The 27,776-nt window shown below is 36.4% G+C and overlaps 1 protein-coding gene across 2 annotated transcripts in view; it reads left to right on the forward strand.

Annotated features, from left to right (window-relative positions):
- Positions 1-27,776, forward strand: part of LOC142336150 (long-chain-fatty-acid--CoA ligase 5-like) — a 141,249-nt gene that overhangs the window by 39,280 nt on the left and 74,193 nt on the right. For both annotated transcript variants that reach the window (XM_075384747.1, XM_075384748.1), the window contains exons 2-3: positions 13,964-14,237; positions 24,690-25,487. In XM_075384747.1, the coding sequence (XP_075240862.1) occupies positions 13,964-14,237; positions 24,690-25,487 (1,072 nt within the window). The remainder of the gene's footprint in view (positions 1-13,963; positions 14,238-24,689; positions 25,488-27,776) is intronic.

The raw sequence follows: 27,776 nt of genomic DNA on the forward strand, positions 1-27,776 counted from the left end.
TGATAGGTCTCATTCGCCTCTTTTATCATAACTTGTGAGCTGATCTAATTTTTTCCTTTTGCCACTAACTTTTCAAAATTTATTCGATTTTGATTTTGCGGAGCCCTTTAGTTTTGCTGTTGGGTCCTTTGGTCGCATTTATGACTTGTCTCTAGGCTCTCTTATGAGTCATATTTGATTCTATTTAATCGTTTTTACTCAAAGCTAAAGTGTTCATGACATTGGCAAGATTTCTTTTGAAAAGTCTTTGATTTTTTTGGATTCGAGTTTGGCTATTTTGTTTACTTTGTTTTTCTTTCACTGCCATCAATGCTAGTTACCGTTTGCTCTTTACCTAGTTATTATTGAATCATTTTAAAGTTTCATTGTTTTTATATTTATTTTTTGAGTTGACATTTTTTTTAAAATTTAGAGCTTTTTATTGTTGCGCTCCCACGCACGTGCCATATTTTAATAATGATTTACTACGTAATGACACATATTCCGTAACTGGGGTTGAATACCGTACTGCGGGGCACAAACGGAAAATATCCAAGTTTTTCGATAAAGTTTTTGATAATTTTTTGTTCCTTTTTTATTTTTAATGACCAATGAAGACCTTCAGTGTTTGACAGTACAGTATTGAATAGCTTCTTGCGCCAATTTTATGTTCAAGATAGTAAGTTTAGCAGTTTTAGCCATTTTCATTGAAATACATTATTTGGCTTCTTCTGAGAAATGCTCTCTCGAGTTTTTCAACTTTTTGGGGCCACTGAAACTTTGACGATGGGATTCTGGTTAGTTTTTAACGTTAACGAAATGTTCTGTAAGATAAGTGAAAATTTTTCATTGTCCAGTTTTGACCCCAAGGAGCCGGGGAACCTCCTCTAGCACTTGATAGTAGGCTACTGCATAATTTATAGTGGCACTTGAATGGTTATTGAGATTTTAATATCAGGAATTGTAGCATTTTTTGAGAAGTTTTAAAATTTTTAAATTTTCTGAAAATTAACATTTTCTGAGTTTATCTTTAAGGACCAGTCAAAATTTTTCAGGACATGCAGATGGGTTACTTGACAGATTCGCGAGTTAAAAATTTTTTGGACTTGCATATTGGTTACTTGGCAGATCCCAGAGACTTGCCGATGGGTTAGTCGACAGATTCAAGATTAGCATGCTATTTTTTGCTATTTTCAAGTCTTAAAATATTTCTCCTTTCGTTTTTTTAGTTGCTCTGCTGCTTTTGTCTCATTGATGATAGGTCTCATTCGCCTCTTTTATCATAACTTGTGAGCTGATCTAATTTTTTCCTTTTGCCACTAACTTTTCAAAGTTTATTGGATTTTGATTTTGCGGAGCCCTTTAGTTTTGCTGTTGGGTCCTTTGGTCGCATTTATGACTTGTCTCTAGGCTCTCTTATGAGTCATATTTGATTCTATTTAATCCTTTTTTTTCTCAAAGCTTAAAGTGTTCATGACATTGGCAAGATTTCTTTTGAAAAGTCTTTGATTTTTTTGGATTCGAGTTTGGCTATTTTGTTTACTTTGTTTTTCTTTCACTGCCATCAATGCTGGTTACCGTTTGCTCTTTACCTAGTTATCATTGAATCCTTTTAAAGTTTTCATTGTTTTAATATTTATTTTTTGAGTTGACATTTTTTTTAAAATTTAGAGCTTTTTATTGTTGCGCTCCCACGCACGTGCCATATTTTAATAATGATTTACTGCGTAATGACACATACTCCGTAACTGGGGCTGAATAACGTACTGCGGGGGCACAAACGGAAAATATCCAAGTTTTTCGATAAAGTTTTTGATAATTTTTTGTTGTTCCTTTATTTTTAATGACCAATGAAGACCTTCAGTGTTTGACAGTACAGTATTGAATAGCTTCTTGCGCCAATTTTATGTTCAAGATAGTAAGGTTAGCAGTTTTAGCCATTTTCATTGAAATACATTATTTCACTTTTTCTGAGAAATGTTTTTTCGAGTTTTTCAACTTTTTGGGGCCACTGAAACTTTGACGATGGGATTCTGGTTAGTTTTTAACGTTAACGAAATGTTTTGTAAGATAAGTTTCGGATAATGTTTCATTGTCGAGTTGTTAACCTCAGGGGTCAGGGAACCTCCTCTAGCTTTTGATAAGAGTCTACTGCTTAATTTCTAGTGGCACTTGAATGGTTATTGAGATTTTAATCAGGAATTGTAGCATTTTTTGAGAAGTTTTAAAATTTTTCAACGCTTGTGCGTGGGATAACAGGTATATTTAACTGGATCAGAAATGGCCTTAGGATAAAAGCTTTAAGAATTTTAGCAATGATTATCTTTTTGGTTACTTTGTTTGATTGTAGTTTCTGTAAACTTGATTCTTTCCTCGGTGGCTCTGTTCGATTGATCTGCTGGTCAGGTATCATAGTTCCTAGTTTTCCATTTAATACCTTAGTTGGTGTTTCAGTGCTTGTCCTGCTTTATTTTTTAAAGATCTCTTCGCACTTATTTCGACCTTATGGGATCTATTGAGTCATAATTTCAACAGTTTTTTTTGCGGAGAACTAATGGTTTACACGTTTTTGACCACCATTACGTTCAAAAATTTTTAGTTTTTGGCCTGTGCCACTTTTTGTTTTTCTCGTTGTTCTGCTGCTTTTTTCTCATTGATGATAGGTCTCATTCGCCCATATTATCAGAATTTGTGAGCTGATCTAATTTTTTCTTTATTTTGCCACTAACTTTTCAAAATTTATTTGATCTTGTTTTTGCGGAGCCCTTCAGTTTTGTTTTTCGGCCCCTTAGTCGCATTTATGAATTGTCTCTAGGCTCTCTAATGAGTTATATTTGAGTCTTTTTAATCGTTTTTACTTAAAGCATAAAGTGTTCATGACATTGGCACGATTTCTTTTGAAAAGTCTTTGATTTTTTTGGATTCTAGTTTGGCTATTTTGTTTTTTTGTTTTTCTTTCACTGCCATCAATGCTAGTTATCGTTTACCATTGCTCTTTACCTAGTTATTATTGAATTGTTTTAATATTAAAGTTTCTATTGTTTTAATATTTTTTTTTGACTGGACATTTTTAAAAAAAATTTAGAGCTTTTTATTGTTGCGCTCCCACACAGGTGCCATATTTTTATAATGATTGACTAGGTAATGACACGTACTCCGTAACTGGGGGTTGCATAACGTACTGCGGGGGCACAAACGGAAAATATCCAAGTTTTTCGATAAAGTTATTGATAATTTTTTGTTGTTCCTTTTTATTTTTAATGACCAATGAAAGACCTTCAGTGTTTGATAGTACAGTATTGCATAGCTTCTAGCGCCAATTTTATGTTCATGATAGTAAGGTTACCAGTTTTAGCAGTGTTCAATAAAATACATTATTTTAAGTTTTTTGAAAAATGTTCTTTCGAGTTTTTGAAATTTTTGGGGCCAATGAAACTTTGGACGATGGGATTTTCGTTAGTTTTTAACGTTAACGAAATGTTTTGTACGATAAGTGAATTTTTCATTGTCCAGTTTTGACCCCAGGGAGCCAGGGAACCTCCTCTAGCACTTGATAGTAGGCTACTGCATAATTTATAGTGGCACTTGAATGGTTATTGAGATTTTAATATCAGGAATCGGAGCCTTTTTTGGAGAAGCTTTAAATTATCATTTTCTGAGTTTATCTTTAAGGACCAGTCAAATTTTTCAGAACATTCAGATGGGTAACTTGACAGATTCGTAAGACAAGGGCCGGTGAATGTTTTTAGGACTTTCATTTGGGTTATTTGACAGATCCGGGAGACTTGCAGATGGATTACTCGACAGATTCAAGTTTAGAAAATTTGCTATTTTCAAGTCTTTTAAAATATTTCACTTTAAGTTTTTCACTCTTTAGTGGTTAATGAACCCTTTAGTGGTTTCTTGGTCTTTCTCATTGTAGCCCCCCATGAATTTGTAGCCCCCATTATGGTTTAATTACCACAATTTTTTTTCCGGAGAACTAATGGTTTTCACGTTTTTGACAACCATTACCATCAAAAGTTTTTAGTTCTTGGCCTGTGCCACTTTTTGTTTTTCTCGTTGTATTGCTGCTTTTGTCTCATTGATGATAGGTCTCATTCGCCCCTTTTATCAGGAGTTTGTGAGATGATCTAATTTTTTCTTTTTTTTGGCCTTTTTAATTTTCAAAAATTATTTGATTTAGTTTTGTTTTTCTGTCCTTTAGTGGCATTTATGACATGTCTCCCGGCTCTCTAATGATAGTTATCGTTTGCTCTTTACCTAGTTATAATTGAATCCGCTTAATGTTTTCAGTGTTTTAATAATAATTTTTTTTTTACTTTGACAATATATTTTTAAATATATAGAGCTCTTTCTTGTTGCCCGCTTGTTTTGTTGTACCTCATGTGTTTCATTAAGTTTTTTATGAGCTTTCTATCGATTGATAGTCTGATTGATATTGAAGACTTCAAGTTTTAAATGCGTGTACCAATGACTTGGATGCTACTTGTTCTCAGTGAAATTGTATAAACAGTTTTGGCATTGCAAAAACAGATATTTTAATGTTTGTTACACTTTTGTTTTTTTCTCTGTGGTTTTCTACAAAGTTGGTGCTTGCTGTCTAAACACTCACTGTAAAAATTGTTCGACGTTGTTTGACATAATAAATCAGCTAACCCTCTTTTTCTAATAAGGGAATGAGAAAAATTTGTTTTTGGATTTTGGTAGTCTAAACCCATAAAGCCCAATTTTTGATGCCCGCTACTTGAACTTTGTTCTGTAATTTTTTTGTTAGCATGTGTAATGAGTTTTTGTATTGATAGAGTGTTTGTCACTCTATCTGAAGGGTTTTCAAGTTCAGATAATAGAAACAGGAATTCGTTAAACAGATTCTTAATCAAAATGTAACATCTCAGCATTTAAAATGGTTTCTTGGTCTGTTTCTTTCACTATCTTTTTGAGACCGCAGATCTACGAAGCTATTGCGGCTATTTTTTGGCAATCTGGCAGCTATGTTTAGAAATTTAACCTACTGTGCTCGTTTTGAAAAGGCAGACAAAAAGAGTTGGATCCTATCGCTGTTTTCTCCGCCTTTGTATTCACTCGAGAGCAAGCACCCCTATGGTCAGGTCACTGTCGTTTGACGTCAACTAAATTATCTGTTTCAACATATACAACGGCATTCCGGATCTTTACCCCCCCCCCCCCCCCCCACACACACACACACACACACACAGACACACGCACGCACGCACATATTTAGTGCATCCTCCCCTACCCAAGTATTTGATGGATTCTTCCCTATACAGAGCAAGCACCATTACATAGTAGACGTGCTGGCGCATGCTCTCGAGGGTTGCAAATAATATACACACGGTAACCCGGCGGGGGGGGGGAGTTCTCAAAAAGATTAGGGTGAAAATATGTCTGGAGCTAAAACACATGCTAGCTGAAATTAGTCAATATTCTTATGGTTAGAAGAAGCGTACTCGTTCGTTTGTCTATGTTTCGGGTGTTTCCCATTATAGCCCCCTCAGTGAATTAATGGTCATATAACGTATAGCCTTCCAATCACCGTGAGCATATAATAATGGGGAGGGATTTATAATGTTCTTTGACCCTAAGCTTCTTTGTTGACCTCTTCAACTTTGTGTAAATTTTCGATGTTAATTAAAGCGGTAAAGATTTTGGATCTTTTCCGTTTGTGCCCCCCCAGTACGTTATGCGCCCCCCTGTTACAGAGCACGTGCCATTACATAGTAAATCACTATGTAAAAATATTGCACGTGCGTCTGGGGGGTGCAAATAATATGCGCCCACTAAGCTGGGGGGGGGGGGGGGGGGGCACAAACGGAAAAGATCCGATTTTTTGTTTTAACCCTTTTGATTCACCTAGAACCTATGTCCTTGTAATCGCAGGCAGGCCTTGCACGCAGAACTCGGACCCAAGATACCTCGTGTCAGGGCGTTAAGTCCCTTGGGACATGATTTATGTTCTAACATAGATAGAAAAGAATAGGTGTGATATCTTTGTTTCACCTTAGCTGCCAGAGAGCTTTTGTTTGACAATGCTCTAAAAGGCTCGTGCCAAAATGTCTTAGCTCACTTGAATTGACTTTTTAGACTTGACCAGGTAACTACGAAATCTGTCAACGTCCATTGTTATTGTGAAGTACCCAAATATTTTATTCTTTTACTTAAAGGAATCTTGGAATCTTTTCCGTTTGTGCCCCCTCCTCAGTACATTATGCAACCCGCAGTTACAGAGCACGTGCCAATAAGACATTACATAGTAATTCATTATGTGAAAATATGGAGCGTATGTGGGGTGGGGGGTGCAAGTAATATGCACCCACTAACCAGAGGGGGACACAAACGGAAAAGACTTGAACAAGAGATGAGTGAGAAGAGGATACATCGCTAAAGAGTACTGTCAGAACTATCCTAAAGATTTAGTGCCTGTGCTTTCATTGGGTCCAATTACTATATATGAATACGGAACGTCAATATTAGGTCTATAAGAATATGGAACATCAGAAATAAGTCAGAACCCGGTAATTTTACGAAGTTGACCCAAATTTTTATTTGGACAGGACATAAAGACGAGTTTTGTTCAATTTTTGGAAACTGTTTTACACCATTCACTACTTACGCTGTGGTATTGCTCACATGAAGCTTTAAGTTGTTGAGCTGAAATTGTAAGATTGTCGGGATCTAACATCGTTGGATGCTAGATCTCGACAATTTTTGAGGTCTACAAAAGGGTCTCCCATTATAGCCCCCCCCCCCCCGGCTAAATGGTCAGATAACACATAGCCCCCCCCATCATGGTAAATATACCGTAATGGGGGGCTATATTTTCATGGGCGCTATAATGGGAAAAACCCCAACAAAATGCAACAGCGGCTCGGTTGAGTGCCAGATAATGTATAGTCTCCTAATCTCATTTTGTTCAATACTAGCCAATAAACCTTAAAATTAGAAAACTACGGGATGTTTTGTAACATCTTATTTTTTTACGAAGAGAAAATCAGCCTCAGAGACGCCCAAGATAATCTGCACTTTTTTTTACTCGGACAAAGGTGAGCGGGCTCTTTCACCTGGTAACCCCACCATTTCTATTGTACGTCTTATAAACACGCCTTACCACTATTACTGTGAATATCCCAGGGGTCAATACTGAGGGTCATTATTTTTCTTGGGGTTATATCTGGGGTTATCAATTTAATGCATGCTTTCGGGACTCGGATTAATTGTGTTTTAAAACAAAATGTTTTCGCTTTTTATTTTGGGCTTATTTTCTGATCTCTTGTTTCGGCCCCAATTGTCCCCTATTACAAATTATGTGGTGTTATATAGCAAGTTGCTATTTAAAAGTAGCGGGGGGGGGGGCGCGAAAATGATATGTTCCGCTTTTTAACGGTTTTTTATGATAGCTATATTGCAATAATGAGTTCGCTTGGTTTTTTATGCAATTTTTGCGACCAACGAACTTTGGTATAGGTTACGTGACTCTGCTTGCAGTCACTGAGAAGTTGCCGTTCATACCCAAAGAGGTTCGAGATGTTTAGGCAAAATTGATCTTTTTCGTTTGTGCCCCCCCCCCCCCGCTTAGTGGCTGCTTCTTATTTCCACTCCCAGAAGCATGCTGGATCTTTTCCGTTTGTGCCCCGCCCCCAGCTTAGTGGGTTCATATTATTTGCACCCCCCAGACGCACGTGCCATATTTTTACATAATGAATTACCATATAACGGGGCACGTGTTCTGAAAAGGGGGGAGCATAACGTAGGGGCGGGGGGCACAAACGGAAAAGATCCAATTTTTTAGAAAGACAGGGGTCATTCCCCATTATAGCACACAGCTGAGTGATCATTTAACGTATAGCCCCCTCATTATGGTAAACATACCATGGGGGACTATAATGGCGAGGAAGAACTGAAGTGTACTATACACAATGGGGTCTTTCCTATTATAGCCCTGCACGAAATTATAGCCCTACATTATGGCATAATTAGTAGGATTGGGGGCTATAGGTTATCTGACCACTAAGGTGAGGGGGTATATTAGGGAAGACGCAGACAATGTTGAAATATAATTATTTGTAGTCGTAGTAGTAAAAGCCAAGTGGGCAGTGCTTCTGGTGACGGATCGGGGGGGGGGGGGGGGGGGGGGGTCCATGGTTCGAATCCCGGCGTGGTCAACTATTTTTGCACCCGCAACGAATAATTCATCTAAGCTACAGCCCTTGAATTAAATTGCCTCGCCTGTCGTTCGAGAGCAATTCTTCCGACATCAGTTGATTTATGTTTTGAAACGTCAAAAATTTATAAAGAGGGGCAAGGGTCTTTGCCATTATAGCCCCCAGCTTCGTGATCATATAACATATAGCTCGTCATTATGGTAAGCATACCATAAGGGCTCTGTAATGATGGGAAAGATCCGAAGCGCAGTATAAAAAATGTTGAAATATAATTGAATAAAATTAATTCTCATAAAATAAGATGGATCTGTTTAGTTTAATGGGTATCTAACTTTTTCGACCCCCAGGCACATGTCTATTTCTTACGTGGTATGCTGCTATATAACATGGTTTAATTTGTAAGTGTGGGTCATAAAAACGGACACGAAACATAATAGATCCGATTTTCGAAGCCAAGTTGGAGCCGTGGTCTTGGTCACGTCGAAACATTAAGTTGGGCAAAAAGGCGAGTTGTTTTGCACTTTTTTGAGCTTTTGATCGCTTTTTTTAGAATAGCTGACTGAAGTTTTGCGAATGAACTGGCCAAAAAAATTCTGATACCTTCAAAGCCTTTACAGTCACATAACTTAGATGCAAAAAGCTGCAGACTACTTAACAATGGCAGATTACTTAACAATATAATTTGGAAAGCAGAATTGAAACATATTTTCCCATGAGATCAATTGTTTCACAATAATTGGTTGCTCAGCCTTCTCGTACAGATGTATATTGCAGCTCAAACATTTGCTACGAAAGTTTGTACGCCTTTACTTTACAAAAGAAGTTGTTCCTTTGGTTCTGTGATACGTATGAATACTTTTATATATATCGAAACCTTTATGTGTACTTAATTATTTTATCCTCTATTTCTAATATTCATATCATGCGTTTTATAACTAAAAGTTTTGACTTTTTATTATTCACGTATAAAAATATTCCCGCTAGTCTACTATATTATTTCGTATGTTGTTCACAGTATTTTATTATAAGTAATCAGAATTTCGCTTAGTCAATCTGAATTCAAGTTGCTTCTGTAAACGCTCTTAATTTACTTGAGTCAAAGTTAGCTGTGGATTCGCATCGCGATTCCAATAAACAAATTCTGTAAAACACACTTATTTACGGATTCGCTCTGCGATTCCTATTACACTTTTGAGATAGTGTATTTGCGACACAAATCCAAGTCTGTTTGCGAATTTTAAGTATAACATGGCGCAGTCAGCAATAAAGGACAGCGGCAAATCTCCACTCGGAATTCAACCCTTTTGAGAAAAGGCAACCCTAGAACCCCCACTTCGCTGGGAATATTGGAGGACGCAATTAAAACTTGCAATTCTTGCTCGTGAAGGAATTGAAGTGGACCTTCTCCTAGCTGACCCTCCAGTAAATGTTCTCTTGCCCCCCGAACCAGCATATGAAGACGCAGATGACAACCCGACAGCACAATCAGAACGAGATCGACGTACCCGCAACGAACAGGCGAAAACAGCGTGGAAAAATCAGTGTCAACGTATTGAAGCGGTCGGCATCTTATGCGGAGACAAACCGTGGAAGCTATGTGATCGGAAAGCCTCTTCATTGATGTACCTGAGTTTGGGAATGGCAGGGCGACGAGTCTTCAATTCGAAAAATTCGACTGTCAATCTCGAAGCAATCTCAACCAAAAATCTTTGGGATGTTTTAAATACAACTTTCATTCGGATTCATAATATAACTTTTGATCGATATCTTTTTCTTACACGGAAACAACAAAAGAACCAATTGAGAAATTCTATGGACATCTCAAAGAACGTTTGGAAAATTGTGATCTAGGAGAAAAAGGAGATACTATCATCAGAGACGTTTTTATCGCAAACATGCAAAACGAAGACATTCAAAAAGAGCTTCTAAAAGAAACAGTAGACCCTGATAAAGCATTAGCAATAGCAATCAACATTGAAATGGGTACCCTCAATCAACTCAAAATGAATGCCAACAAAACTGAGCTACATTCAACCGTCAATCAAGTACAACGGATGCGCATCGCGAACGCTACTCCCTTTTCAACTATGAGTACAACCGCACGGAAAAAAGCCCACAACTTGTCACTTTTGTGGATCCAGTTGGACTTCTGAACACCGTAATAAATGTCCCGTTCGGGGAAAAAGATGCAATAATTGTGGTATTGAAAACCATTTCGCGAAGGTTTGTCGTAAACCTAAAGACCCCAATTCGTACCCAAGACCTAAGCCACGGGTCAATAATGTAGAAAAAGATGACCAAGTTGAGGACGTCAATCAAATTGCGGCTGATTTTGACCCTGATTTGGAGTCAAACTACTCATCAGATGAAGATAATTGTGTAGCTGTAGTATCGTCAACGGATTTCACAACTTCGATGGAAGCGATCAATCTTCCTGTAATTTTTGGTAATACATCAGCAAATTTTTTGGTGGATTCGGGCAGCGTATGCACAATAATAAACGAATCATTGGCAAACTCAATCATTTCCCACGACTCAAAATCGAAGTGGATACGCGAGGCGAATCCCAAACAATTGAAAACATTTTCGAACGAGCCTATTCATACGGTAGGCATTCTTCAAACTTCAATTCAAAGCAGCAATTGGTACGCGAATCCAATTGAAATTCAAGTAGTGGCGGATGGTCATCGTTCACTGTTGGGTAGAGATTTGTTTCCCGCACGTGGACTCTCAATTCAACAATCAAATAATCAAATGATAATCAATCAGGTAGAACAAGAATACTGTTCAATTAAAAATCAGATTGCAATCGATTTCCCTGATCTAATCTCCAGAATCGATGCTGATACAGTTCCTGTAGATGACTACCTTGATGACGCCGGATGGACCAACCCTGAAAGAAGCGATCTAGACAATGAAAAATCCATGAACAGGGCACAACAGGACGCAGGCCTCCGCTATCGTGATTCGGACAATAAGGAATCGCGGTTCATTATCCATCCCAAACTCGCGAACCCCATTCCCAGAACAGAGAAATCCTTAAATGTAAAGTTAGCGCGGAAACTACCCAACAAAAAGAGGGCCAAAAGACAGCTCGCCGGGCTATATGAGGTTCTCAAACCCGGATCCTTCGTCACAAAATCCTTCCCTACAACAACAATAATTAATGAGCCTGGACGATCCCCAGTGAAAGTTCGAGATAGCGATCTGGCAAAGTTCGGCACAAAAGCAGAAAGGTCTACTAATCTCTGGGCATACGCACAAAGACGTCCTGCGCCTTACGAACAAACAACAGAGACAAAGATCGCTAAACATAGTAATGATGTCAAGAGACAAAAGATGGGAGAAATCAAAATTCGCCATCGCCATCGAGATACCACCTCCGTTGTTTCATCCGTGAACTCAAACGTCTCTCGAGCCCTCACAGTCCGTAAACCCGTTAAGCCGCAGCCCAAACGATGTCGTAACACGGCTTCATCAAATGAAAACGACAATGCAACAAATTCGGAACAACCGTTGATATCTATAGTACCCGCCCCATCAATGTCCTCATCACAAGTTCAACAAAATCCAGTAACGTCCTCTGCCCAACAAGAACAACAAGAAGCTCGAAAACGCAAACGGCCTCAATTTTACGGATTTGCAGATGCGGACATCTCCCCTACCAGTTCGTTGGCCTCATCTAGCTCGAATAAACCGAAAAAGCGAAAATCTAAAAAAGAAAAGAAGGGCTCAACAAATGAAAATACAGTGGTCGCAATGATTCAAAATGCGGAACAATCAAGAATTCCCTCCCCACCACGACCTGATATCCAAATTGGTCAAGCTTCACCACCAGATTCAAGAGTTCGATATGAATATGAACAGGAACGGGAACTATCTGTGTGGGATGCAGAGAATGAAATTTAAAGAAAACTGTTAAAACTGCGTAAACTCACATAAACTACATTTATTTATTTAGTTCTTGTTTTCGCTTTACGAATCCAGTTTTAAAAGGATACATCAATGTTAATTTTCTTCGGTTGCTGTTCAATGTATTATTTCTACTTCATTCGTAAATTCGCTCCGCGAATCCACTTGTTATTGTGTGTGTATGTTATTTATTCATTTCAATGTATTCATTTTACATGTTGTAAACTTTTAAGCGTATTCGCCTTACGAATCCAATTTTATTCGCACTTTCATATTGTATGTGCTGTCTCTTATTGTCAGGTGGTAACATTATGAAAGTAATTACATACTCGATACATGTGCAGTTGAATCTTTCTCAAGTATATATGCTTCGCATATACTTAATGATCAATCTTTTCATTTCTTAAAAGTAACATTTGTGGCACTCTTGCAGTTTTAACTTATGTTGTGTTCATCTCTTTCATTTACATAGTTCGTGTTTGATTCTAAAAATTGTAAATTCATTAAAATTTTTTCTGCCATGGGGGAAATGTGATACGTATGAATACTTATATATATATCGAAACCTTTATGTGTACTTAATTATTTTATCCTCTATTTCTAATATTCATATCATGCGTTTTATAACTAAAAGTTATGACTTTTTATTATTCACGTTTAAAAATATTCCCGCTAGTCTACTATATTATTTCATATGTTGTTCACAGTATTTTATTATAAGTAATCAGAATTTCACTTAGTCAATCTGAATTCAAGTTGCTTCTGTAAACGCTCTTAATTTACTTGAGTCAAAGTTAGCTGTGGATTCGCATCGCGATTCCAATAAACAAATTCTGTAAAACAAACTTATTTACGGATTCGCTCTGCGATTCCTATTACACTTTTGAGATAGTGTATTTGCTACACAAATCCAAGTCTGTTTGCGAAGCTTAAGTATAACAGGTTCCCTGAAACAGTGTGGTATCATTCTTCGGGCAATTAATTATTTCCCTCTTAATGACTCTTTGGATTCTTTCCCGGTATACATTGAGAATATTTCTTATCCTTGCAATGTGTATTTAATGCTAGGATTATCCTTACATGATACTAATTGAAACACAAGACATGATATGTCATTTGGGCTTTTTGGAGAAATACTTTAATTGGGTGCAAGGAAAAATTCAGAGTATCTTAGTTTTTTCTGCTACTCTGCTACTTTCGCTACTGTAGCATATTTTTGAGCTTGAATGGTAGTTTCACTGAAATGTGATTGTCCAAACTACGGTATTCACTATCCATTGTCAATGATACTTAATTGCAACTGGCTCCTGAAGAAAATACAATTTTGTTCAAGTATGGGTTGAAAAGGAGCCACGATCAATTATAATAAGTTTAATAAATTGTTGGCAAGCGGGATGGTAGTGTTGCTGGAAAAATTTGTTCTGGCACATGTCTTCAACCCATGCGTGTACAGAAAATGCATTTCTCGAGCATGTTAGAACTAAGTATATCTGTTGTATCATTGACAACGGATAGTCAATTTGGCGCTGCAAGCATTGATGCATGACTAACAGTAGGGTGGAAATTTCGGCGGAAACTGCCATTCAAGCTCTAAAATATCATGTATGCTGATCGGTTTGGTGAAGCGGTGCTGATTATTTCTTGTACTATGAAAGATGAAATGTTATACAACTCAAAAATAAAAAGAATTGATTCGAACTGTGGTGTATGTTTCCTCGAATATTCGGCTCAATTGACTCTTCAAGTCATCATAGGTGCAATAAACTAAGTTCTTATGTTAAACGAAAATCAGTTTTCTCTATAAAGCAGAGAGTAGAGAGTGATATAGAAAAAGTGTTGAATTGTTTTGTTCAGGTATCAAAATGACTAAGTGTGGACCTATGTTTCAGGTCTACTTTTTCCAATCCGAAAGAAATAGTGAACTTTGTGAGTGACCCGAACAACTGGCCTTACTTGGTAACGGGCGGAATATCTTCAGCTGCTTTGCTGTACTTCATAATACCCAAAACAGCCTCCCCAATAGACGACAGTTCAGATCGAGGTTACAATCACAACAGGAGGAAAGAAATCATGGGTAACAGATTGGGTTCAGAACCCAGACCTTCGCTGCCGGACGCTTACAGCCCGATTAAGTTGCCAGAAAAGTTGACAACAATGCTACCGGTATGTCATCTTAAGTTTTCTGTTTTAAAAGGATACTTTGACTATATTTCCATTTAAAAGGATGAAGGGATCTTTTCCGTTTGTGCCCCCCCCCCCCAATACGTTATGCTCCCCCAGTTACAGAGCACGTGTCATTACATGTTAAATCATTATGTAAAAATATTGCACGTGCATCTGGGGGTGCAAATAAAATGCACCCACTAAGCGGGGGGGGGGGCACAAACGGAAAAGATCCGGATGAAGTTTAGGATCTGTTCCACTCATTTCAGCAGTTTGTTTTCGACCGACTCGCAAATTATGCATGCAAAATTTCTATGTAAAAACTCAGAAATTGCCAGTGGAGTGACAGAATTAACCTCAAAGCTATAAGGAAATAGATTTGTTCAAATTGACTAATTCTGAATTCTGTAAGGTTCTTGGAGAAACTGAATCGTTTTAATTTTAAAATACATGAAAGAATTGAGTTAAACTGGATGACCTTCAAGATCTGGTGTCGTAAGTTCTAACAGTGGCTAGTAATTATCAATTTTTGGCTGTGCTAAAGTTGATTTTGGCATCAGCTTTCAAGGTTTCTGGGGTCTATTATCTCCTCCCATTGGGTTTATAACTTTGCCGGGTGTAAATTGTGGGCTACTGTGTTCTTACTCTACAAAACAGCATGTGCTAGTGGTGTTTTAAAATTGTAAGCCTCGGGTGTAAATTGTGGGCTACTGTGTTCTTACTCTACAAAACAGCATGTGCTAGTGGTGTTTTAAAATTGTAAGCCTTTCGAGGCTAATCAAGGCATCCAAAGACTTCAAAAATATCCGTATAGTGGCACTCAGGCGTAGTTCGGGGACACCGTGAATTTTTACAATCCACAGAATTTGGATTGTATTGGTGTGCTGTTTTTTTAAAGATATTTTTACGCCGAAATTGTTAAAGATGTTTTTACGCCTGTTTTGAGCCGAAATTGTTGCAATTTTTCGAGTTTTTTTGTCATTTTTCAAATGTTTTGTTGGAGCAGTCTGAACTTGAGGTTTGTAAAAGTTGATTAAGGTCTTTTGCAAGACGTAATTACTTTTTTGACCATGTTAATAAGAGCTATATGTTTTGACACTTCAAACATAAACACGCAAAGTTATACTAATTTCAACATTTTTTTTTGAAATTTTTTGTCATTTTTTGAGCTTTTCAGCCCTAGGCGCCAAGGATTCCCTCTAGGGTTTAATAATAGGTTTCTAAATTATTTTGATTGGTCATGGAATGGTTTTCAACACTTCAATATCACAAATTTTGTCAATTTTTTTTAAAAAAACTTGCAATTTCAAGTTTTTTGAAAGTTTTCGTAATTTATTACGTTTCTCCAGCTTCAAGGCCCAAGGAATCTAGGGTTTGATAATAGGTTACTGCATTGTTTCTGGTGGCAATTTTTGATAAAGTTTGTTACTTTCAGGTTTTGCTAAACTATTTGTATTTTGTTTTTTTTTGCCTCAGCGGCCAGGCAACTTCCTTTAGGGTTTGATAGTATGTCACTGCATGGTTTTCAACTTTTTAATATCATGAATTTTGCAAATTTTTGATAAAATTTGCAATTGTATTCAATTTTTTTGAAACTTTTGTCGTTTTCTGAGTTTAACGATCTTTGCTGGCCAACAAAATTTTTTTATTCTTGCAGATGGTTTACTTGACAGAACCTCAGAGACAAGAATTGATTTTGAACTTTTTTTGTCTGCGAAATTTGGAAACTCTCTTTATATTTCACACTTTCCGTTTTTTTTTTGAAGCATTTGTAATTTTTCTCGAGTTTATCTAACTTAGTGGAAAATAAATTTCTTTCAAGACTTGTACTTGAGCTAATGGGTATATAGAATTGAGTCATATTTGGCATTCAGGGTAAAATCTTCAAGTGTTAGGAATGATTACTTTGTTTGTTTGATTATTTTAGTTTTTAGTACTATTTACTTTTTGGCTGGGATTGTTCAATTGATCCTCTGGTCAGGTACATTAGTTCTCAGTTTTTCATTCAATTTTTGGGATTGTATTTTAGGACTTCTCCTGCTGTGTTTTTAATAGCCGCATAGCGATAGCTGGGGCTATTATTGGCCTTCTCTTGGTTTTTTTTTATTTCGTTGTCATGATTTTTGTTACGACCATATGACGTCACAGCCACTTTTTGTTCATTCGTTCATGCAATTTCAACTGAATTGCATGTGTGACGTCATTTTGCGCTCTTAGTGGAGCGAGTTTTTTTTCATGCGCGTGATTAAATTTTTGGTCACACTTAACCTACCTCGCTCTCAAAAATAACTTCCTCACCTTGAACTTGGCTTTTATTTACTTTAATTCAAAGAGATAAGGTCAAATGGGTGTGTGTCACTCTAAATGAGGGTTATTTGAGAGCAGCTAATAGAGGCAGCAAAAACTCATACAGATTTTTAATCAAATTATAACAGATCAGCCTTCAATGAAAAGACGAATTTTTTTAGACTGCCGATCTACGAATCTATTGCGGCTATTTTCTGGCAATCTGCCAGCTATTTTTTTAATTCGTCGTCTCAATCGATGATTCTTGGGACCTGACATCTTGGAATTGACTTTTCAATAATTTCTTTTATTTATACTGCTTTGCAGTTAAAAGGTGTGTGATTGACGTCATTTGTTCTACTTTTAGGTTAATTGAGTGACCCACCGCACTCAAAATTATGACTTCTGAACTCACTTTTTGAACGTGTATATATACCCTAGTTATTGAGTATTAGAGTCTTGAGTTTGATTTAGAATATTAAATTTCAAAAAGCTCTTCGGGATTTTTCCTTAAAGAGCGTGTGTCTCATAAAAATGACAGTCCGGATCTAACCAAAAAGTCTATTGGTCTATTAATGGACTGGTGGTCAATCTGTCTATCTTATTTCTTCAGTTGTTTCAATTCATGGATCGCCACAAGCGTCTATCGTGGCAGTTTTCCGACAAACTTAGCCGGGGTCATAGAAATTTGCTCAACTGTTTTTTAAAATTATACTCAACTGTTTTAAAAATAAACCTAAAATATACTCAACTGTTTTTGTTTAATTTTTATGACCCCACTTAGCCGGGGTCATAAAAATTTGCTCAACAAGTTAAATTGTTTTGGGGCGCTGAAAAAAAGTCTGTTCACACATGTGTGAATTGTTTTCACTCCAGTTTCAAAGTAAAATGAGAAAATGGTGTTTGAACGAAAATTTGTCCTCTCGATTGTGGATTTTTTGTTCACGTGCGGCACTTTGACTTTGATTTTTGCTTTTTTTTGTTCAAGTTTTTTATCAGATTTTTTATAAGTAGGGTTTCCAACTCTTTATTGTGGTTTCTCGGTCTAATCTTGTTTAGTCCATGAAAATTCTTTAAATTGTGTCGGCACTTGCACTGCTATGTGTTTCGTCTTCTGACGCTATTTTTTCGTTTTTGTTCACCCAGTAAAGCTGAAAGTCTTTAATTTTCTAAAAGATTCCCTCCTCTTACTAAAGGCGTTTGCGCGTGACGTTATTTCTCACTCTTCTAGCAAATGCTTTTAGGTCATTTGCTTGATTAGATCTTGATCATACCTGACTTGATTATAAATACTCACTCAATACAATTACTCTTGCTTTTGCTTAAGTTTAATTTGAATTAGTTTAAGGCCGAAGGAACTCGTATATGTAATAAAGGTCCCTAATAAAATATCTGCTGCGGAATGAATTTCAACAAGCTTTATTATTATATCGCTGAATTTTTTCTACATGGCTTTTTGAGCGGCGCCGATAACTTTTCAGCCTATGGATGTATCTGTTTCACCCGTATTATACGGCACGCAAGTCTGTTTTGCGGCAATGTACCGGGTATATTCGTAGAAAATTGTGAGTGACATCATTGGAAAGACTGTCAAGCTCAAATATTTGAATTGTAGAGTTTTTCAAATTTGGTAATTTTCGAAAGTTATCGAGTTACCGATGTTTTTTCTGGAGATGTTAACTTTTCATCATAAACGAGCAAAGCCAGGAAAGCATTAAGTGACTCTGTGAAACCCTTACTAGTTGGTAAGTATGCGATTCACCGAAACTGTTTTGATTCGGTTCATATTCTTCTTAAGCGTTTGAGCCCCCTCAGTCACACCACCCCCACTACTTCCCCTGTCCACTTTCCACCCTCCTCCACCTGGCGATTTTGACCATCTTATTTCTTGACTTTTTCCTCTCTCACCCAAAGTTTGACCCCCCTGGTGACAGCCACTCCAACCCTGGGACTCAGCTGGCTACTAAAGAAGCTAACCGCTCGGTGGTAGTTTTAGAGCAGTTTGACCGACGTTAGACGGTTATGTTCACTGTCTTTGTTCAGTGCTTTTTGCTCAAATGGTGTTATTTCGCAGAAACTAGTTAAAATGTGCTCAATATCGTTATTCTGTTTCAGTTCAGAAACTGTAACTGAACTTTTTAAGACATTTTTTGGCTAAATTGGCGTATGGTGAATTGATAAGTAATTGCTCTCGAACGAAGTTCGAAGCAATTATGGTAAACATAATGGTCTTCTTATGCAAAGTTTTCGCTTGACCGATTCAAATTTTCGAGTGACTTTAGCGCCCTACTTTTTCGTTTTGCGTGATCTAACTTTCTCTCATTCACAAGTGTCGGCAGCTAATCTCAAGTGGTTGTGCAGCTGAACTCAACTTAAATCGCTAAGGGGACTTCAAATAACGTCTCAAGACGTTTTTATATACCAACAAAATCACTAACTAATAGCCACGTCAGCAATTCTAGGCGGCTATTATAGCGCTCGTTTTTTTTACTTCGTCTAACAGATTTTTGTTTCGTCTTACCCCGACGTTCATGACTTTGATGACTTTTCATGACTGAGCTTTCAATACGGGATAAACAGGTAAAGCTCAGCGGGCATCAAGTTTCATTAGATGCCCTTAGCCACGTTTGGTAGTCCTTCAAGTACCTAGAGTGGTGAAGTTAATGGGAACTTACATCACTTAAAAAAATGACTTGTGAAATCACTTAATGAACGTCAAATATTATGACTATATACTAGTTAAAGATCAATAGTGCGCATCTAAGTATAGTCAAACCTGTTTCCCCTAATTCTTGAGTATTAGAGTCTTGAGTTTATGGTTTCGGATATTATTTTTGAAAAAGCTCCCTTAGGGTTTTTTCCTTATAGAGCGTATGTGTCTCATAAAAATGACAGACCGAATCTAACCCAAGAAGTCTAGTGGTCTATTAAAGGACTGGTGGTCATTCTGTCTATCTTTTTTAGTTGCTTCAAATTCATGGAAGGCCTGAAGCGTCTATCGCGGCTATCTCTGCTGGCTATGATTAAATATAAACGGAAAAAGACATTAAATTAGGTAAATATACTCAATTTGATAAATTTGGAAAAGACACTAAAGTAAGTAAATTTGGTAAGTAACAGCGCACAAATAAAAAGTGTGCCAAATTTAGTGACTTTTTCCCTTAAAATTTTATTTGTGATTTTGGTGGTATATAATAACATCGTATGACGTCATTTGAAGACCCCTTAGCGATTTTAATTCCCCCGACTGAAGCACTCTGCAATAGAAGAGCCACTAGTCGTTACAGATCAATTCTTCCGAGATTAGTCGGTTATGTTTTACCCGGTTTTTCACAAAAAATATGCTTAGAAATTTGGTACTAAAGGAACTTGTACTTCTCAAGAGCACTGCTTTAAAACATGTTCATTCAATCTGCTTGAAGTACATTTACGCTTAATTAGCTTAGTTGGCTCATTGCTGTTAACTATTATCCAAAGGATTTGGATTGTTTTGTGCGCTATCTATCATAGAGATATGTTCACAATTTTTGTTGTTTTTTTTCCTTTGGGAACTAAAATTCGAGTTGTGATTTTAATGACGCTGAAGAATAGCGAGATAAGCGAAAAATTGAGTAGCTTCAAAGCGTGAATTTTTTCCCATCAATCTCCTTCAAAGTGAAGAAACTAATTGTTTCGTGAACAAAAATTTGGTTTTGTGGACGAATTTTATTACGTTTCGCAGTTTGGCATCTGTTAGTGCTGTTTTACTCGTTTTGGCACTGAAGGTGATAGACTTTCTAATAATAAAAAATTGCTTCTGTTTGAGTCGATCATGTGGTAGCTAATGATTGTCATGATTTTGACACCATGTCTTTTCATAAAAATATTAGTCAAGTTTCAATTGCTTGCGAACGAAGTCTGAAGGCAATTATTGTAAACATGTGGGTCTTCAGTGATCTAAGTTTCGCTCGCTTCACACTTTTGAGCAGCTGGACTCAGGTGGCGGCAGTTTTCTACTAAACTTCAAATGATAAGTGTGCTGCGATTGGTGATTTTTTAGAGTCTTAGTGGTATAATAACCCTAATGAACTTTATAATCATACCTCCTCCAGACAATCGCTACCCCATTCTCCCCCTCACCAGGCTGAAAAATGGTGCAATGTATTAGTGCTCCCACTAGTTGTTCGAGAGCAATTTTTCCGACGGTAGTTGGTTATGTTATGTCCCTTTTTTGTCCTTTGTTGTTTCTTCAGAGTTAGTGGAACTTTTGGCTGCTCCCATTACTTTCTAATGAGTGATAAATAAACCTATTAAATGTTTGAAGTAATAATTGTTTGACTTTGACTAAATTTGTTTTTAAAGCATTGGAGCTTTTGAGTTTTGGGTAATAGGAAACAATCGCAACTCTTTGTCGAGAATGTTTTCCCGGCTCTTGCCGGGTATGTTTCTAGCCATTAAAATCTAGTTTGTAGTTTTGTGAACGTACAAGACATGTAAAAATTATCCGAATTGTGCAAAACTGACACGGTTTTTAGTGAATTATAACTGTCAGAAAATATATTTGTGTGTCAGATCTATTTTTTTTTTGACATTTTGGCGTAATTTTGTTATGTGGAATTTGCTTAATAGCGGCGAAGCGGTAGTTGCTGCTTTTATTAGCCTTCTTTTGGTTTTTACGAATCGAAGAGGAGTATTTGTTTTCTTACGTTTTTTTTTTTACCGGAAGTTCTATTTGTTCAGGCGGCGTTTTGACCTAATAGTGAAAGTGAGTAAAATTATCGTGCGAACTAACTTTTTCTGAGCGAGATATATTTTTGCTCATGCGCTGCGTTCAGTGAATGAATTTTGACATTGAAATGAGTTTTTGAGAGATTAGCGCATATAGATGAGTTTTTAGCGTGTTTTCGTCCATTTGTCCCAATTTTTTTATTTTAACTTGGTTTTTTTTATAGAAGTAAAGTTTGATCGATGCCACATGAATATGAAACCATCTGAATTATTTCTCAATTTTTCTTGTCAATTTTTGGCTTTTTTTCATTGATCTTATAATTTTTGGCTTCTTGAGTGGACTTTTTCTTATCAAGTTAGTAAATGTGTGAACGTTTTTTTGATAATTCTTGAATTGGATGCCTCTTTTTGACGCAAGGTATCTTTGTTTATGAAATTGTACACATACTAATGCAATTTTGGCGGTTTTTGTCAAAATTTTCTAAGTTTTTTGTTTTTACTTTGAGTTTATTTACCATAAAAGTTCTTTTGGTGCACCATCGATGTGTTTGGTTTCGTTTTGTTGCTAGTTGAATTAGTTCTGGTGATAACTTTTTTAAAATTAGTAAAAATTTTTACCATATTTTAAACTTTTCAAATTGTATTAAGACTGTTTCGCAATTGAGATTTTTCACTTCTTATTGAGACCCAATGGCTATGTAATTCTTAAACCTGAATTCCTTAGTAACAGAAAATCCATATTTTGACCTCGTTTTTTTATTTTGATTTAGAGTTTCCAATTTCAATTTATTTTTTTTCACAACGTTTGTACTCCACATGTTTCTTTCTAACTTTCTCCTAAGACCTTATGAGCTTTATTTTCCCTGCCTTCATTAAAATGAAAATCATCGGTTTGAACTAACTATTTTTTGGTTTTTTCCTTTAAAGTTTTTTGTTGGAAATTGATCTTTTTCAGCTTAATATGGCACTGAGATATTGCTAGCTTCACTTTTACAAATTTTGGACAAAACTCGTTTTCTGCGATTTTTTTGCTTTTGAATATTGTTCTGTCTCCTTGGTCTTTCATAATTAGTTTCAATTGATTAATTTTTTGTTCATTGTTGAGTTTTATTGCCTTCATTGTGAATTAAAGCGACAACTAATGTTTATAGTTCAAGCGACAAAATTTATTTAATACCAATTGATTAATAACAGCCGTCAGCCTCTCAGCGGCTATTATTTACGCGCCCTCCTTTTTTTAATTGGCTTTTCCTTTTGATCACGATTTTCAAACTTATGAGTTACTTCACTCACTGTTTCAACTGAATTGACTTTGAATTGTTGCACGAATGGAATTACGCAATGTAGTGAATACGGTCAAAGTCAAAAGAGCAAAATGAAAGATCAAATAAAAAGGGATAAGCGTGAAGCCCGGTCACAGTCAATTAGGTCACCAAAGTTCCTTAAGGTGATTGCTAGCTGGAGTTAGTATTATGCTTAATAGCATTCAGTTTAAAAGCTGAAGTGAGTGCAGAATTTGCGCACCAAAAAAATTGACACATAGAAAAACGGCCAATTTCGATCTTAAATTTTTCCTGTTTCAATCACAATATGCTTCAAGCGGGTCAACAGCGGCTATTTCGTTCAATTTATCGGCTATGTTTACTGTTTTCATATTGTCACATAGTGTTTCTACTGAGATAACTTACGGAAATTGATAAATTTTGTAACAATTTTTGTCCATTTTTTGCAGTATTCAAATTTTCCAAAATAAATTCTTGGGTCCTTACATGGCTTGACTTTTGCTGCTCGCGTACTTTGATGTTTTCAGTTGGCTTGTTTTATATATAGTTGTAACGTAGTTTTTTTTAGTTCAGTTGATCTTATGTGCTCTCTTCATTTTTTGACAGAATTTTTGTGTTTAGTTGTCACTTTAGTAGGAACCAGTATTACGTTTACTGTTTATATTGCGTTTTAAAGTGCTTTAAATTCCTGCAAGTGTTCTTTAGAAAGAACTCGGTTAGTTTCACTGCATTGATTCTCAATTACAACCGTTTCCCTAGAAAAAAAACATAGCTGGCAGATTGCCAAAAAATAGCCGCAATAATTTCGTAGACCTGCAGTCTCAAAAAGATAATAAAAGGAGACAAAATTTTTTTAAGCTTTTCATGTTATATTTTGATTAAGAATCTGTTTATGTTATTGCTACTTCAAATAGATGCCATCAAATACCCTTCATTTAGAGTGACACCTACACACTTGACCTTATCTCTTTGAATTAAGGTAAAGAAAAGTCAATTTCAGAGTGAGGAAGTCATGTTTGAGAGTGATGTAAGTCAAATGTGACCAAAAATTGAATCACGCGAATGAACAAAAAACAACTCGCTCTACTAAGAGCAAAAAATGACGTCACGCACGCAATTCAGTTGAAATTGCATGAACGAATGAACAAAAAGCAGATGTGAAGTGAATGTGACGTCATATGGCCGTCGTCAAGATTTTTGTTACGGCCATATGACGTCACATTCACTTCACATCTGCTTTTTGTTCATTCGTTCATGGAATTTCAACTGAATTGCGTGCGTGACTTCATTTTTCACTTTGTGGAGCGAGTTTTTTGTTCATTCGCGTGATTAAGTTTTTGATCACTTGTGACTTACATCACTCTCAAAAATGACTTCCTCACTCTGAAATTGAATTTTCTTTACCTTAATTCAAAGAGATAAGGTCAAGTGTGTAGGTGTCACTCTAATTGAAGGGTATGTGATGGCATCTATTTGAAGTAGCAATAACTTAAACAGATTCTTAATCAAAATATAACATGAAAAGCTTAAAAATTTTTTTTTTTGGTCTGCTTCTTTTATTATCTTTTTGAGACTGCAGGTCTACGAAGCTATTGCGGCTATTTTTCGGCAATCTGCCAGCCATTTTTTTTCTAGGAAAACGGTTGTAATTGAGAATCAATGCAGTGAAACTAACCGAGTTCTTTCTAAAGAACACTTGCAGGAATTTGAAGCACTTTAAAACGCAATATAAACAGTAAACGTAATATGACTGTAAAAAAGGGGAGATGATAATAATCGACGTTTAATTCTCTCGAATGCTCTTCTTAGCTTCATCAATTGTCTGATGTTTAAAATAGATCTGTAAGTCTATTTGGAGGCTATTATCCGGCAAGCTGTCGGCTTTGTTTGGCATGTGAATTTTTTCTGACTGTATTAGTGATAGTATGTGTCAAAGGTAGTTCAGTTATATCTTTCTCCATTGTAACTAATGGTGCTGTCAGGGAGTAACGCCTTGAATGGATAAAAACATTGAGGTACTCATTTAGCGTCCATTTTTTTCCAAAAAAGCTTATGTCGAGAATAATTGATTAATTGGAAGAATTGCAAATCATTCAACTTCGTTTGCTTAAAATTGGCCAGTTTTGTTTTGAAATTTTTAATCATTGTCAATAGGCTACATTAAAATTTATTTCAGGGACCAGAACGGATCAGAATTTCCTGCCTATGTGAAGGTGGGCAAGTATCAGATCATTGGATCCCTGGTCTCCCTAGTCAGACGATGTACGAACTGTTCATGATGGGCCATAAAATATCCCAAGATAAACCGTGTCTTGGATACAGACAAAAACGAATAGAATCCGATGACCGCTCCTCGGTCAGAGGTAGCAATGCTGGACAATCGCCTAGAAAAACAGAAGCTTGGGATCCACATTATACATGGTTTACCTATGAAGAAGTTCGTCATACGGCCCATCTTGTTGGGTCGGGTTTTGTAGGTCTTGGATTGCCCACAGCAGCCGAATGTAACGTCGGCATTTTTGCTCCCAATAGGCCCGAATGGGACATTACCCAATTAGCATGTGCAATGTTCAGTTATGTAGTTGTACCGCTGTACGACACGCAGAGTATTGAGGCACAGATCCATATAATAAATCAGACGGAACTAAAATTAATTTGCGTGGACAGCGAAACAAAACTTCAGAAGCTTTTGCAGATTAAAAGTGAATTACCGACTGTGGAAACGCTGATATGTTTTGATGATATCATCAGTGACTCAGTTGTAGCATCCGTTCAGGCCGCGGGGTGGAAACTGATGACGTTTAGCCAATTGAAAGCTTTTGGAAATGAGAATGTTCGACCTATTAATCCGTCAAAGCCAGATGATACCTTTATAATTTTGTACACCTCTGGAACTACCGGAGTGCCGAAAGGAGTGGTATTGAAACACAAAAATGTTGTCTCGGAGATTGAGTCAATTATCAGATTGTTCAAAGTAAGTTTTTGTTGTAGTTTCCTATTTTTAATAGCCGCGAAGTGATAGCGGCTATTATTGGGGACATCGTTTTTTTTACGAATCGAGGAGTATTGGTTTTCTTAAGGTTTTTACCGGAAGTACTATTCGTTCAGGCGGCGCTTTGACCTAAAAGCGAAAGTGAGTAAAAGTGCTGTTTGAACTTATTTTTAGAGAGAGAGAGAGAGAGAGAGAGAGAGAAAAGTTTTTTTGATCATGCGCTGTGTTCAGTGAATGACTTTTCGACTTTGAAATGTGTTTTTTAACATAATGGCACATAAAGATAACGATTTTTAAGCAGTTTTTTTTGTCTGATTGACCCAGTTTTTTTTCGCCTTGTTTGTTGTAGAAATAATTCTTATTCGAAGTTATTTTGAAATGTAGCCCTCAAAAATTGATACCACAGTGCTTTACAGAGTCTAATCATAGTCCACTTAGCCGGGGTAAAAAAAATATTCTCAACTGTTGTTTTTTATTCTGCAAATATTGGCCGATTGATATGTTTATTATAGCTGCGAAGCTGTAAGCTGAGTTGTCTATTCTCGGTCCTTTATTGTCAATTCTCGGTCTAATCTTCTTTCTAGTCCATGAAAATTCTTTAAATTGTGTCGGCACTTGCACTGCTATGTGTTTCGTCGACTGACGCCATTTTTTCGTTTTTGTTCACATAGCAAAGCTGAAAAAGTCTTAATTTTCCTAATGAATCCCTCCTCTGTCTAACGGCGTTTGCGCGTCCCATTATTTCTCACTCTTTCTAGCAAACGTTTTAGGTCATTTTCTTGTAGATCTTGATCATATATGACTTGATTATACATACTCACTCAATAAAATTACTCTTCCTTTTGTTTAAGTTTAATTTGAGTAAGTGTAAGGCCAAAGGAACTAGTATGTGTACTAAAGGTCCCTAATGAAACAGTTGCTGCGGAATGAATTTCAAGAAGCTTTGTTAATATATCGCTGAATTTTTTCTGGCTTTTCGAGCGGCGCCGATAACTCTTCAGCCTATTGATGTATGTTTCTACCCGTATTATACGGCAGGCAAGTCTATTTTCCGGCTATTCCGGCAATCTACCGGGTATATTCGTAGAAAATTGTGAGTGGCATTATTGGAAATCCTGTCAAGCGTAGAATATTTGAATTGTAGGTTTTTTCAAATTGAGTCATTTTCGAAGAGTTATCGAGTTACCGATGTTTTTTCTGGAGATGTTAACTTTTCATCATAAACGAGCAAAGCCAGTAAAGCGTTAAATGACTCTGTCAAAGCCTTAGTATTTGGTAAGTATGCTATTCACCTAAACTGTTTTGAGCACATAAATTCATTGCGTGCAGACGTCAAGAAGCAACTAGTTATAGCTATTTGTTTTCATGAGTTCAGATTACTTTTTTCAAAAAAATAGTATCTTTTTCAGTTTTGCGAGTATATCAAAATTTTTTGCTACCATCTCACTTAATGTAATAAGCGACAATTTTTGTTGGATTTTTTAATTAGACATAATGATCCATTATTGAAACAAACATTTTTTAGTTATTAGTTTCGTTTAACGGCGTTGGATTTTAGGAATTAAACTCTACTTGTTATAGAAAGTTTTAGTGATTTTTTAGTTTTGCGCTTTGTTCGTTTTGTTGTCCTGCGATTTAGTGTCACTAGTGGCAGCGTTCACTAATGAGGATTAAGAATAAGTGAATTTAAGTCCTAACCATTAATCTTTTCGACGTAGAACTTGAATTTATAAAACTACCTAGAGCCTGTGTTTGAGTTTTGCCTGTAATTTTTTTTTCGATGTTTTGTGGCACAGACTCAATAATTGCAGACCTTGTCGTCTTTATAATGAGGCAGAATTTCAATCATTTTATGAGTTTAAATTTTTAGCTAGTGGGTTTGACATTATTGTATTGTATTTCTTTTCAAAAAATATTGAGGTTTCTCCATGAAAAAAACTGTTTGATGCCCTGTTGCATAAGGTCAATAATGACAAATTTTATTGGGGTTAGTATAAATTATCTCTGTTGTCAGTTAATAGCTATTTTTATTTATGAGATTCTTTGTTCTTGTATAAGGTTAGTGAATTTATGAATTCTGCCCTTATGTGTTGATCTTTTGATGTGCCGTGGCATAAGCATAATCGTGACAGTTCTCATCGGCTTTTAATTGAGGCGTGTGAGGAGTTATTAAGGTATTTCGGTTGATTTTGTGACCTTGATTCTATTTGTGACCTTGATTCTATTTGGTTTTATAAGGTTTTCATAATTTTGAGTTTCAACCCTATTAGT

Source organism: Convolutriloba macropyga, chromosome 3 (genome assembly GCF_964194025.1).
Source record: "Convolutriloba macropyga chromosome 3, txConMacr16.3, whole genome shotgun sequence".
Lineage (NCBI taxonomy): Eukaryota > Metazoa > Xenacoelomorpha > Acoela > Convolutidae > Convolutriloba > Convolutriloba macropyga.